General features: G+C 42.6%; 1 protein-coding gene across 4 annotated transcripts in view; it reads right to left on the bottom strand.

Moving 5' to 3' along the window:
- Nucleotides 1–3,355: 3,355 nt before the first annotated feature.
- LOC138776594 (uncharacterized) overlaps nucleotides 3,356–14,013 on the bottom strand; it is a 55,315-nt gene continuing 44,657 nt past the window's right edge. For 2 of the 4 annotated variants that reach the window (XM_069956157.1, XM_069956160.1), the window contains 5 exons: nucleotides 13,192–13,261; nucleotides 10,510–11,412; nucleotides 8,297–8,351; nucleotides 5,482–5,533; nucleotides 3,356–4,295 (listed from right to left, as the gene is read on the bottom strand). In XM_069956157.1, the coding sequence (XP_069812258.1) occupies nucleotides 11,084–11,412; nucleotides 13,192–13,261 (399 nt within the window). In that variant the 3' untranslated portion in view covers nucleotides 3,356–4,295; nucleotides 5,482–5,533; nucleotides 8,297–8,351; nucleotides 10,510–11,083. Of the gene's footprint in view, nucleotides 4,296–5,481; nucleotides 5,534–6,898; nucleotides 7,370–7,406; nucleotides 7,532–8,296; nucleotides 8,352–10,509; nucleotides 11,413–13,191; nucleotides 13,262–14,013 lie in introns of those variants that run through there. The other 2 variants (XM_069956158.1, XM_069956159.1) reach the window with 2 other exon arrangements.

Genomic DNA, 14,013 nt, shown 5'->3' with positions numbered 1-14,013 from the left:
ATGGTCTGCTGTGTTTTCCAATGTTTTTATCTTCATGATTGGAGAACTCAAAACTGATTAGCACAGGAGTGGAGAAAGTGACTAATAGGCCAACATAATGAAATGTTTTTGCTTCAGGTAGAGATAGGATTTATGCAGCATGCCAACAGATACAACACACACTTTTCTAAATATTTATTTAAACATTTAACGTGTGTAAACCATACCCATCATGGTTAGAAAGTGACAAACAAAGAAAAAAACCCAGAACATTTGTTTTCAATAAATGGCACAAATTCAACATTTAAATAACAAAAGACAAAATGACCAAATATATGATGAACAATTATACATGAAAATGCTTAAAGAGGCACTATCAGCAGGTTCAGGCCAGTGAACCTGCTGATATGCGTCAGCCGATATTTTCCTTAGGACCGCAGTGCCTCTGTTTATACTCATGTGGGGTCTGGTACTGTGCGGATATTAGCTAATTACTGATATGCTAATAAGCGGCTTCCGAGCATTTGGGGTGTCCCTGTCAGTCCGGAGCACCCACTCGGCCCGCCTAGCCTGCCCTCCCACTATGCAAATTCATATATGCATAGTTAGGCCGCTTGTTACTGTGCATGTGCAGGGATCAGCCTGTAACAAGCGGCCTAACTATGCATATATGAATATGCATAGTGGGAGGGCAGGCTAGGCGGGCCGAGCGGGTGCTCTGGCTGACTAGGAACGCCCCAAAATGCTCGGAAGCCGCCTATTAGCATATCAGTAATTAGCTAATATCGGCACAGTACCGGACCCCACATGAGTACAAACAGCGGCATTTACCCTAAGGTAAATAGCAGCTGACGCATATCAGCAAGTTCACTGGCCTGAACCTGCTGATAGTGCCGCTTTAAAACCTGCACTGAGCTGTCTGTGTCACATGTCAGGCCCTATATGTTTACTTCTAACAGCTGACAAATGTGCACTATTATGGATTACCAGTTTTTATGTAGAGTTAGGTTTTAAAAAGTTACTGTCACTCACACAGACATATCAGAAGGTTTGATTAGTTGGAGTGTCACATCTGAAACCACTACTGATCTACAGAAACACCCAGGAGCAGGGCACCGCTGTGCTTCACACCCCAGCTTGATGCACAATCTGACTCATTGCAGGAGACAGGTTCCAAAGACTTCCCTAGGCAGCCAGGGAGTACAGATGAGCGCAACTCGAGCATGCTCAAGTCCAATTATTTGACATTTGAATACCGGTGTCTGAAGAAGTTGATTGCAGCCCTAAGGCTGTCTTGAAAACATACAGCCTATGGCTGTATGTATGTTTTCTAGACTCCATAGGGCTGCATCCAACTTCTTCAGCCACTGGTATTCAAATGCTGAATGAGTGGACCCAGCTTGCTCAAGTTGCTTTCAACTCTGCCAGTGAGCAAAGTGCGCAACTGTGCGCTTCTTATGGCAATATTTAGCTATCAACAGTTGCTTCCTTCCAAAAGCAGCACCACTCTTGTCCTCAGTTTGGGTGTGAGCTTGCAACTCAGTCAATTAAAGTGACTCTGTACCCACAACCTGTCCCCCCCCCCCCAAACCGCTTGTACCTTCAGATAGCCGCTTTTAATCCAAGATCTGTCTTGCGGTCCGTTTGGCAGGTGATGCAGTTATTGTCCTAAAAAGCAACTTTTAAACTGGCAGCTCCGAGCCTAACGGTTGTGGCCTAGATTGTGTATGCATTAGGCCGGCACACCCTCTCTGTTCCTCCTCCCCATCATTAGGAATGCTCCAGGCAGATTGTCTCCTATTCATCACTTGTGTCAGCACCACACATGGGCTGGATCGTTAAGGCACCTGTGCAATGTTCAGCATGGAGAAAATGTTCCAGTGGCATTTCTAATGATGAAAAGGGTGGGGAGGAGGGACAGAGGGGTGGTGCAAGCCTAATGCATACACAATCTAAGCCCTGGGCTGCAAGTTTAAAAGTTGTTTTTTTTTGGGACAATAATTGCATCACCTGCCGAACGGACGCCAGGACAGATCTTGGATTAAAAGCAGCTATCAGAAGGTACAAGTGGTTTAGGGGGGGGGGGGGGTCAGATTGTGGGTACAGAGTTGCTTAAAGCAGAAGTCTGGCCAAAATATTTTTTTTAAATGTTATTACTGATGGAAATTATTTATGGGAAATGATCATATACTGCTATTTCCTTTAATTTAGTGTATCAGGAAGTGTTAGAATTATCTCAGAAGCAGTGACATCACGACAAATGGTGTAATTCCTATGGAGTGTCCAGCAGGGGGCGCACTATATATAGAAGTCAATGGATGTGTATGTAAATTTAATATAGTGTTTTTGATTGAATACATTTATGAAATACTTTGGGGAGCAAGTGTCCTTGCTCCCCAAAGTATTCCATAAATGTAAGCAATCAGTACATCACAGTAAGCCTGCCGAACCACCGCCGCTCTGGACTACACTCAACTACTACTCTCCCCACCTGCTCATAGCATGAGCAGGTGATGGGAGAGTAGTAGCTGGGTTAAATCTCTGAGATCGCCGCTGATGCCGCGCAGGGGAGTCAGCCATCAGATAGTGTAAGGAAGCAGCAGGAGGGGGGAGCGGAGGGGGATGATGGCTGCAGTGATGAGCGGCTCCCCCTGCGCGGCATCAGCGATCTCAGAGATATAACCCAGCTACTACTCTCCCATCACCTGCTCATGCTATGAACAGGTGGGAAGAGTAGTAGTTGAGTGTAGTCCAGAGCGGCGGGCGTTCGGTAGCGGCGGGCTTACTGTGATGTACTGATTGCTTACATTTATGGAATACTTTGGGGAGCAAGGACTTGCTCCCCAAAGTATTTCATAAATGTATTCAATCAAAAACACTGTATATTACATTTACATACACATCCATTGTAATTCCAATGGAGTGTCCAGCAGGGGCACACTATATATAGAAGTCAATGGTACTCATTGACTTCTATATATAGTGTGCCCCCTGCTGGACACTCCATAGGAATTACACCATTCGTCGTGACGTCACTGCTTCTGAGATAATTCTAACACTTCCTGATACACTAAATTAAGGGAAATAGCAGTATATGAGCATTTCCCATAATTAATGTACATTAAAAAATTGTATAACTTTCCATCAGTAATAACATATAAAAGACTTCTCCTTTAAGGGTAGCTTCACACACACCGTATCGCAGCAGATCTGATCTAAATAAATGAACACCGCATCAAATCTGCACCTGCAGATCTGCTGCGGATCCGGTGTGTATGTGTGAAGGCACCCTTGAAAGTGAATGGAGCGGAATTGTAATTCCACACGCAACCTGATGACAAGCGTAGCACCGTTTTTATAAGTGAGTAGCTGTGTATCCTGGACAACAGATATAACAACACGTTCAAATGACATGTCAAAAGTTTTTAAATATATAGATATGCTTAACTGTCCAGTATCTGTAGTAAAACTGTTATTTAACCGAATTAAAGCTTGTCCGCTATTAGCCTCCACTGATCAATATGGCTGCACTTCCTGTAGTCACGAAATTTGGCCATACCTCTAAATATAAGAAGCAATTACCAAACTATGTTAATTACTCTAACTTCTGTTTAGCTATCATTTGGCTATTTATTATTTTTTTAATTCTGTATAGAATTTTTTTTAAATAATAATATATGAACATTTACAAATATTAAAGAACTAACAGCATAATGTTTCAAACTAGGAAACTGTCAACTGGGGTTGGCCACTTTATAGTAAAATTGCTAAGTGTACAGTATTAGTAAGTGTACTCACTGCTCTTACTTACAGCAGCTCCCTGTGTACCTCATACAGCTAATTTCAGACTCCCCTCCTCCAAGCTGTGCAGCCCTGCTCTGTGGTGTTTTGGTCCATGAGATGGCTGACATGGAGGAGCATGTGACCAGGCCCCGCCCCCAGTGTCCACCACTGAGCCTGTATATCTCTATGGAGAACACAGTGGACAGGTCATCGTCACATGCCCCTCCGTGTCAGCCATTTTTTGGAATGAAAAAAACAGAGCAGGGCAGCCCAGCCTGGTGAAGGGGAGTCTGATTAAGCTCTATTAGGTAAACAGGGAGCTGCTGTCAGTATATACATTGAGCACACTAATACGTTGTACTGACCTATTTTACTATAAAGTGACCAACCCCTTTAACATTGACTGATGACATAACAGCTAGGGATGCTCTAGAAAAACAATATTTTAAACCAGTAAGTAAAAGAGATGCTTATAAGAAGATTCCTTTCAGTTTCCAGTACTGGAGCCATTCTTTCCTTTGAAGCTTAGTTTCCTGTATACAATTTATAAAAATATAAAGGAAAAAAAAAATTAGGTTCACAATAGATGATGAAATATAAACAAAGATGGTACGGATATTCTTATTTTGAAATGTTAAAATAAGATGAAAAGCTAAATTCTCCTGTTTAAACATATAAAACAGCTAAAAACAGCTTGTATCAGGCAGCAAGCATACTTCGGATGTACATGCTTATTATGGGAAAACCATACAGAAAACCATGGTCAACCATGTTTTTGTGTACGTCGGGGGGGAGGAAGAATCCACTTCTGTTTTTATTATGTAATGTCAATGGAAAACAGATTCAGCAGTTTGGCACACAAAAGCATCCATGTTTGTCACGTTTGTTTTCCTTTGAACCCAGCCTAATAAGGAAAAATTTTAGAAACCAGCTTTGGGAAAGGCTTTACAGGTAACACATAATGAGATCAAATCCCATGTGGGGTTTAATTATGCAATATAATGCTGCGTTTACACGGAACAATTATTGTTCGAATTTTCGCTATAATGAACGCATTTGAGCGATAATCGGCTCATGTAAACACAGTGAACAATCAAGCGACGAGCGAGAGATCGTTCATTTTGATCTTTCAACATGTTCTCCAATTGTCGTTGGTCGTTCGCTAAAAATGCGCTGATCACTTTGTGTACACAGTCTTTCACCGATTCACCCTATGTGTGAGATGGGCTTTAGCGATCTTAAAATGATCACAATAACGAATTTTCCAAACTATATAGCATTCCGTCTAAATGCTGATCGTTATAAAAAAACATTATTTCGACAGTTAATCGTTTGATTGGCCGAATTATCGATCCATGTAAACGCAGCATTACACTACAGAGTGTAAGTTACAGAACAATGCACCTCAACTATGAAAACTTGTGTCGTCTACTACTGGCGGGGTTCTTCTAAGCAAGCAAATCAGATTACGGCTTTTATTTTTGAAGAGCAGCTTTGGTGAAAAGTCATCTAACTAGTTGTCGAGTGCAACACTGTTGTCACAGATGTGAATGTATCTGACACATTTAAACGGCTTTCCACTACTGATTATGAGCAACTCCGCCAATCATCGATTGTAGTATAGTTTATTCATCCCTGGGATGTTCAATCTGATATTCTCCTATTACTTGCTGAAAACTCCTAAATGATGAATTAGACATACAATACGCTTTACTATACCGTGCATTTGTTCTTTTAGGACTTCTGGCATTAACCCCTGGGGAAGAGGAGCCTTATAACAAAATAAAACAATCATATTGTTAGAATGTCTGTGCAAACACAAGAAAATCCACACAATGGAATTAATAATTCCTTTATTTATGCCGTGCCAACATATACTAAGTCAGACTGTGCACTCAAAGACCACCTGTAGTCACCCCAAACATATAAGTCCAGTTTTATAAATTCGTGAGAAGCAAAAACTGCTGTAATTTGTCCATCACAACCAATCACAGCTCTGTATTCATATTAAATGAAGGATGAGCTGCGGTCGCTATGGGAAAATTACACCAGTTTTTGTTTCACGCAGATTGATAAGTCTAGGCCATATAATTGACACCATGTGATAGCTTTAAGTTCAGTGTTTTTTTATAGTTTAGATACGCCTCCCCAAAATATTAGGGTTTTATTGTCTGTCTGACAATTCAGGGAAACAATAGAGGGGTGGATACTTACACAGTGTGCAGAGGAGGCTGAGGGGAGTGATTTACATCGAGGGGCATGTTGTTACAGTGTGCAGGTGTGTATGAGGCTAAAGGCCCTATTCCACGGAACAATTATCGCCCGTATTCGGCCGCCACGACCGATAATCATCCCGTGGAGTAAAAGGCAACAATCAGCAGACATCGTTCATGTTGGGTGATCGTTACAGTCGTTTGTTCTTCAAACAGGTTGAAAAACAAACGACTCTGATAGCAGCGATCTGCTGCCGTTGCTCCGTGGAATATAAGCGGTGGCAGCAGACCACCACTATCCTCTATGGGCTGCCCGGATGATCTAGCGATCACCCGGGCAGCGCCCCCCCCCCCCCCCCCCCCAGCCCGTCCCGCACTCACCCACTGTCACCACGTGGAAAAACTGTGGGAGCAAGCGGGGAACGAGGAGCAAACGTGCACTGACAGCTCGGTCGGCCCGTGGAATAGGGCATTTAGGGCAGCAGGATCTCTGAGATCCAGCAAGTGACCTTCAGTAGACACGCTGCACAGGTGGAAGAAGCCAGATGCTTCTACAGCGGCATATCTGCATGAGCTGTCAGCAGGAGCTGATCTATGGGGGTGGGGGGGTCGCCTGTTCACCGTGCAGCTGGCGTTGCTGCGTATCATACTGTGCTTTGCTGCATATTATACTGTATTGCTGAGTATCATACTGTGCTTTGCTGCATATCATACTGTGCTTTGCTGCGTATCATACTGTGCTTTGCTGCATATTATACTGTATTGCTGTGTATCATACTGTGCTTTGCTGCATATCATACTGTGCTTTGCTGCATATTATACTGTATTGCTGTATATCATACTGTGCTTCGCTGTATATCATACTGTGCTTTGCTGCATATTATACTGTATTGCCGTGTATCATACTGTGCTTTTTGAGATCCTGCTGCCCTAAGCCTCATACACGCCCACACTGTAACTGCATGCCCCCTCTATGAAAAATAACGCCCCTCAGCCCCCTCTGCACACACAGTATTATAATTGCAGCATTCTTATTGCCTGTCAGACAATGCAGAGAATCGTCAAACTCTTCAAAATCTAAACAGCACTACACTTAATCCTAATCATACTAACATAGTTAATAATATTGAAAGTAGACAAGAGTCCATCAAGTTCAACCTAGAGAGATCTACTAAGTCGATCCAGAGAAAGGAAAAAACCCCTATGAGGCCGATGCCAATTGTCCCATCACAGGGAGAAAATTCCTTCCCGACTCCAAAATCTATGACACGGTGCTAACAACTCTGTGCTTCCAGGCAGTCCTAGAGCTGCATCCATCTTCTCCAGTCTGCGGGATTCAAATGCCAAGCAATCGATTCACATAGACCCAACACTAACGGCAAGTTCACTCAACTCTATAAATAATAATATTAATAATAATAATAAGTTTACCAACAAAAAGATGCCATAATTCTTGCTTGGTGTAAAAAAAGTAGTACACATGGCAAGTGTCAATCTCCTGTGGTATTCTAAAGGTAAAAACTGGACACTGGTGTGGGGGTCCTGTAAAGTAGTTGCTGGTGAGGCAAAGTAGGGGTGACAATTTTCACAAAAGTGACTAAAAGTTGTACACTATTATACAGTAAGAAACCAGACACTTTCTAGAGCAACATAGAAAGGTTATTAATAGCAATCTCATTTCTAGGTCAAAAAGAGGGACATGTAAGGGGCAAAGAGAAAAAGAGGAATGCGAGTCAAAAGTAGGAGGGACACTTGGGAGATATGTGGTTGCCATTGTTTTCGGCTCTAATCCGCTATGCTAATGAGGTCCAGTTGAGCACTGGAGGCTGGCTGTGCGCGGGCAAGTCAATGCTATCTCTCCCTAACCCCCCCCCCCCCCCCCGGTGACACGCACCTTCTCTTCTTATCCAGGCTTGCCTCCTGTCTGCCTCATAGCCCCACCTCCTGTTTCCTGCCTGACTGGCCTGTCATTATGCCTCAAGCATCGTCAACAAAGTGGGGTATAGGTTTTACAGCTCATACTCAGCAGGTATTTCTAAGTTGGGGAGTGGTGTCACAGGCAGCCAGTGCATGACCGGGGACGCCTGCCCTCCCTATTTTTTTCCCCGAAATACCCCTTAAATAATGTTAATTTATAAATGGTTTTTATGGGGAGAATCAAGACCCAGAATCTATTCTACTGCCGCCACAAGTTACACTTGCAGTAGCTAAATATTCCCTTCTTCTACTGCAGTTTTTGCACTGATCTACCAGTGACAACAACCTTTTTATCTTGCAACTTAGATAATTTTTCCTTTACAGTACTTAAATAATTTACTTACGTAGCGACATCGGACTGGAAGGCAACATGTGAGCTGGAAGGGAGGCGGCAACTTCCTGGAAAAAATAATAATTTTGTTTTGTTACCCAGTAATAACCAATACCATATTCTGGGTAAGTTTACTTTGTTTATTATTTTCCCACACCCCTCTGGCTTCCTGACTTTTTTGAATTTGGTGGGACTTCTCCTTTAAGCCAAAAGTGTTTGCGCCTCCTGCACAGTCTATACTTTCTCGTAGAGTAGTCCATACCGAAAAACATCTGAAACATAAAATCATCCTATTCTCTTGTTCATGTCAGACAGACTTTTTAAAATAAGTTTTCAAATCAACTAGTATCATAAATTTAAGCCCCTATAAAGGAGCAAACAAGCGACAAAATGTTAGGCCAGCGCTTGCTTGCTCTCCGTTCCCCGCTCGCTGCCAGCACTATTACACATATTGGCAGTGAGCGGGTAAGAGCAGGGGGGTGGCCGCGGTGTGCTGCCCGTGTGATCGCTAGATCGTCCGGGCAGCCCATAAAAGATGGCGGTGGTCCACTGCCGCCGCACCTATTGCACAGAGCGATGGCAGTATATCGCTGCTATCCTCACTGGTGAGCTTTCAACATGTTGAAAGACAACGATCAGCCCAGATTGTGCATGTCGGCTGATGTCTTCTAAGACGACTGATGTCCATAACGGCCGATAATCGCTTTGTGTAATAGGGTCTTTAGACAGATTTGTAAAAAGAAAAAAAAAATCTTTTATATAATTCCCTTTAAGCGTAAATAGGTGCTGGGCGATTATGGCCTGAAGCATCATCACGATTAACTGAACATGTAACCTCAATGATTATTGAACGATTATTATGCCATTTCTCTTGCAAGCCATGCGCATTCGGGCGTGTAAAACTGCAGAAAACAGAGGAGAGGGGGGGGGGCAGTATATATGTAGCCCAGCCAGGGTGCTGTATACATAGGGGAAGCGGAAGCTATATCCAGTGTTTACATACTATAGAACATTTTCCAGCAGTTGTGCAACTACAACTCCACCATGCCTGCAAAGCAAGCTGGGAGTTGTAGCTTCACAGCTGCTGAAAAACCACAGGTTGGGGGACACTGCTATACAGTATATATAGACAAGGAATGTGGGGTCACTGCTACTTTTTATACATAGACTGTAAAAAAGAAACGTCATGTGACAATTGGGAAAGCATTATAACAAGTTTATAAAAAAATGGGGAATGAGCAAATAAAAATCATCATCATGCGGAAGTTCAGGTCGGTCGATCGCAGCCGTATAAATGATTTATTGCCCAGCCTTAGTGCTGTGCCCTTTGTATACAACCAATCGGCAAGTGTTTTTTTTTTTTTTCACAATCATGATCATACACTGTAAAATAAAGGTAAAATGCGGCTATATTTATCAATATAATAAAGTGCTCTATTGAAGTCAATAGGAAATTGTCCGGCAGTTCACACACAGTATAGAATAACAGGTGTAATTAATTACAACTGGAGATGAGTGAAGCGCTTCGTTAGCTCTTCAATCCGCTCATCAGCTGGCTGGCTATCTTTTAGCTCACTGCCGCTCCTCTCCAGGTGCAGGGAAAAGCTGGATCCAGTCCTAGGAAACTTCTCCCAGTTCCTCAGGACTGGATCCAGCTTTTCCCGACACCCGGGAAGGAGTGGCACGGAGCGGCAGTGAATTAGAAGGCAGCAGGATTGCAGAGATAACACAGTACTTTGTTATTACTGTAACTTCTCTGAACTCTAATTACAATTATCCAAATTGTATATGACCTGCTTTTTTTCATCTGTTACTACACCATTTCATTTCATTCTCAAAATTACGTATTTAGTTTTAACTTTACTGTGTGTGAACCTAACCTCATACTACATATAAGGTACGCTTCTCCTATCACATTTTAGGTAACAGATTCATTGACATACTTTTGTTCTCAATTTCTCAGCAAGTCTAAGGGTACGTTCACACTGAGCAAATACGGCGTGCTCAGTGTCCCAATGTGAGTGAATGAGAGGGTGAGCGCTCCTCCTCTGCTCTCCGCTCAAAGAAGTGACATGTCACTTCTTTGAGCGGAGAGCGGCGGCTGCGGAGGAGCATGCTCTCCCATAGACGGGCTATGGCACACTGAGACAGGTGGAATTCTGCCTGTTTTACTCAGTGTAAACATACCCTAATACTTTAAAACGACAACTATAAAAGCGAACTTACTGAATGTTGCTGGAGAGGAGACGAGCAGGATCCTGACCATAACATATCACTACCATCCATAAAGTATGATCTCTGGTTAATAGCTTCAGTTAGGCTCCTGGGTATCTTTGACAGTGAAGATGAATAATCATCACCGAGCGGTCTTTTAGCTCTTTGAGATCCTGGCGAGTTAACCGATGGAAAATAAGTTTGTGATAGCTGGACTGGGGCTTTACCCTGTGGAAGGACTGGCTGGGGTCTACCCTGAGTTAGATCTCTATACAGACTTTCAAAATCGGCATGTTCTCTGTGATGTTCAGAAAAATGTGCAGAAAAGGAATTTCTATTGACCACAGCGCATGTTCTATTCTGCAGATCCTTAGTATTTTCTCTGAATTTTTTATAGATTGTCCCATCAGTGTCAATCCAGCTTCGAGTAGTCATGTCCTTTCTTGGAATCAATGTTCTTTCACCTTTATTGTAGTTAAGTTTGGCAAGCGCTGTTTTAGGACTCTGTGACATAGTAAACTCAGAATTCTTCCTGCTTAGGGTACTGTCTATGCATGTGGCCCAATTACCCAATACCTTCTTATTTTTACACAAAACTTTTTTTTTTGTGGAATCGAACAATGTTATCAGCTGCCTGGTTTTTTATATAAGAATTCCATAGATTGCTGAAGGTCTGGATAATTTGTGGGTACATGTTTTCAAGAGTTATACCACAGTAACTTTTTCCAGCATTCTCTGAAGATCCGCTATCATCTGCTGCACAGATCGCTGCATTATACCTTCCAGGAGATTTTACATCATTTTCTTTGCTTTTCATAAGTCTGTAACCTTGGGCTTTGAGAGGAAGCCCGACACTAGTGATCATGCTACGAACACTTGAGCCGCTATTTTGTGTTGAAACGGGTTTTTCACGGTCTGGAAAAGAAAAATTTTAACATATCAATGCAATAAATCCCATTAATCTAATCTGACATTGGCATTTCATGGTAAAAGTATTACATTATAACCATACATGACAAAAAACGGGAGAATGAATATTGGATGGACTTCTTCGAGAAGTCAAATAAACAAAAAATCAATCGAACACAAAATCACTCTGCAAGCGCTAACAGACATGCGAACACTGAACATATTATGTGGACTTTTTATATATTCTATAATAATAATGTTGAGATTCTTCGTGTATGCAGGCCTTGATGCAAGAATATGGTATGTTTGTAATGTATGAAGTCACCTTGTCATGGTGGATAGACTCATTCTGATCAAAACATGTGCTAAGAACCCCACATTTACAAGTATAGAAAATAAAGCAATAATGCAATTCAATATAATTCATATACCCAATGGAGGAGATTTATCAAACATGGTGTAAAGTAAAACTTGCTCAGTTGCCCCTAGCAATCAAGCCAGTTTCACTTTACACCATATGTGATAAATCTCCCCCAATGTTTGCATATATCTTAGTGTTTGTGGAGTCTGGCAGCTTTTGCTTGCTTCTGCGGCACAGTCATAGCAGACCTGCACATTTCACTTTTTTATGAGGTGCTGACTAACTTTTTTTTTGTATTGAACAGTCAGTGATCTGAAAGATCCATCGTTCAAACTGTCTTGTAGCACATAAGATAAAGTGGATGTTCACAATACATGGCAGATCCTTTGGGTAGCCTCGGATTTTTGTCATGTATTTTGACACTTTAAACCGCATCTTAAAGTGTACCGGGTCCGGTCCTTATAACTTTCAAATTCTAAATTAACAGCAGATGTGATATAAAGCAAGTTTGCAATTTACATTCTTTTTTTTTTTTTTAGTTATCATGCTTTTTAGTCTTGTGCTGGTTGGGAGGAAGAAAAAAGAAAGAGACAAAACGCAGGAAGTCCCGGTCATCTGAGAGCTTACAGAGAGGGCAGTCATTTGATTGGTGGACACATTGAGCTGTAACTTTATGTGTTTAGTCTCTCTTTAAAACAGCACAAGACTAGGGATGGTCCGAACCTGCCGAGGCTCGGGTTCGTATAAACCCAAACGCTCGACAGCAGATTCCCGCTCCCGGATCCAGTGGGAGTAACGCCCTGGAAACTGGGATACAGCCTATGGCTATGGCTGTATCCCAGTTTTCCAGGCGGTCCTCCCGCTGGATCCGCCGGCTCCACAGAGCGGGCAGACAGCGGGAATCATTGCCGAGGGTTCGGGTTCGTACGAACCCGAACCGAACTCTGTTCGGACCATCCCTACACAAGACTAAAAAGCTACCTTCAGGAGACTGGACCTAGATACAAGTATAACTTTGCTTTAAAGCATGATAACTTTAAAGAATTGTCAACTGCAAATTTGCTTTATTTCAGTCTGTTGATTTAGAAAGTTATAATGACAGTGATACTTTAAAAGGTTATTGAGGATTTTTTTTATTTAGTGTCTAAGAGTGCTGTGGCTGAGGTGGCACACCACTACAGTAGAGTGGGAAGGTTCGTCTTGTGCAACACAGACAGAAGGAAATGCAGCACAGCAGGGGACATACACAAGGAATTGCAGCACAGCAGGGGACAGACACAAGGAAGTGCAGCACAGCAGGGGACAGACACAAGGAAGTGCAGCACAGCAGGGGACAGACACAGGGAAGTGCAGCACAGCAGGTGACAGACATACACGTAGGTACATTTTTACATACACAAGAAAATTCAATAAACAAATGTTACCATCACAATAAGCATTGTCTTCTTCACATTCCATCGAGATGGTGCAGACTTGGTCAGAACTGTGTTCATCCTAGAATATAAAGGCAATCCATGTTCATTAGTGCCATATTGTAGATCCTTAGGCTGTGTTCACACATACCGAATTCGCAGCGGATTTCAAGTCCCGCAGCAAAGGCGATATGCGGTTGAGTTATGCCCTATGGCTCTGCATTTTCGCTGCGGATTTTCACATCCTCTTAAACTGATCAACTGTGGGCCTTTAAACCAGTTCTCAACCTTTTCAAGCCATGTACCCCCATGCTACGAGATGCTCCAACCGAGTACCCCCAAGCATGCAATCCATTATAAACATTGCCTTAGGGTAGATTCACACGTACTTTTCACAGCAAAATCAGCTGTGACACTGTACTATTATGGCCACTGCCTATTTAACCCTTAGAGGACCGGGCCAATTTGCATTTTTGCACTTCTGTTTGTTCCTCCTTGTGCTTAAAAGGCCATAGCACTTGCATTTTTTCACCTAGAGACCCACATGAGCCCTTATTTTTTGCACCACTAATTGTACTTTGCAATGACAGGTTGAATTTTTTCATAAAGTACACTGCATAACCAGGAAAAAATTCAATGTGTGGTGAAATAAAAAGAAAAATAAAATAATAATAATATATCGAGTGCCGAGCCAGGATCAGCACCATTACGGCGCAGACCCCGGCCGGGTAGGGAAGCAATGATCACCCCTCCGTAACTATGTCACGGGAGGGGGCGAACCACCCTACTAGACACCAGGGAATCGGCTGCAGTCAGTTTTCAGATGCAGCTGTC

This window comes from Dendropsophus ebraccatus, unplaced genomic scaffold (genome assembly GCF_027789765.1).
Source record: "Dendropsophus ebraccatus isolate aDenEbr1 unplaced genomic scaffold, aDenEbr1.pat pat_scaffold_458_ctg1, whole genome shotgun sequence".
In the NCBI taxonomy this organism is placed as follows: domain Eukaryota; kingdom Metazoa; phylum Chordata; class Amphibia; order Anura; family Hylidae; genus Dendropsophus; species Dendropsophus ebraccatus.
This window is presented reverse-complemented; position numbering and strand designations above follow the sequence as displayed.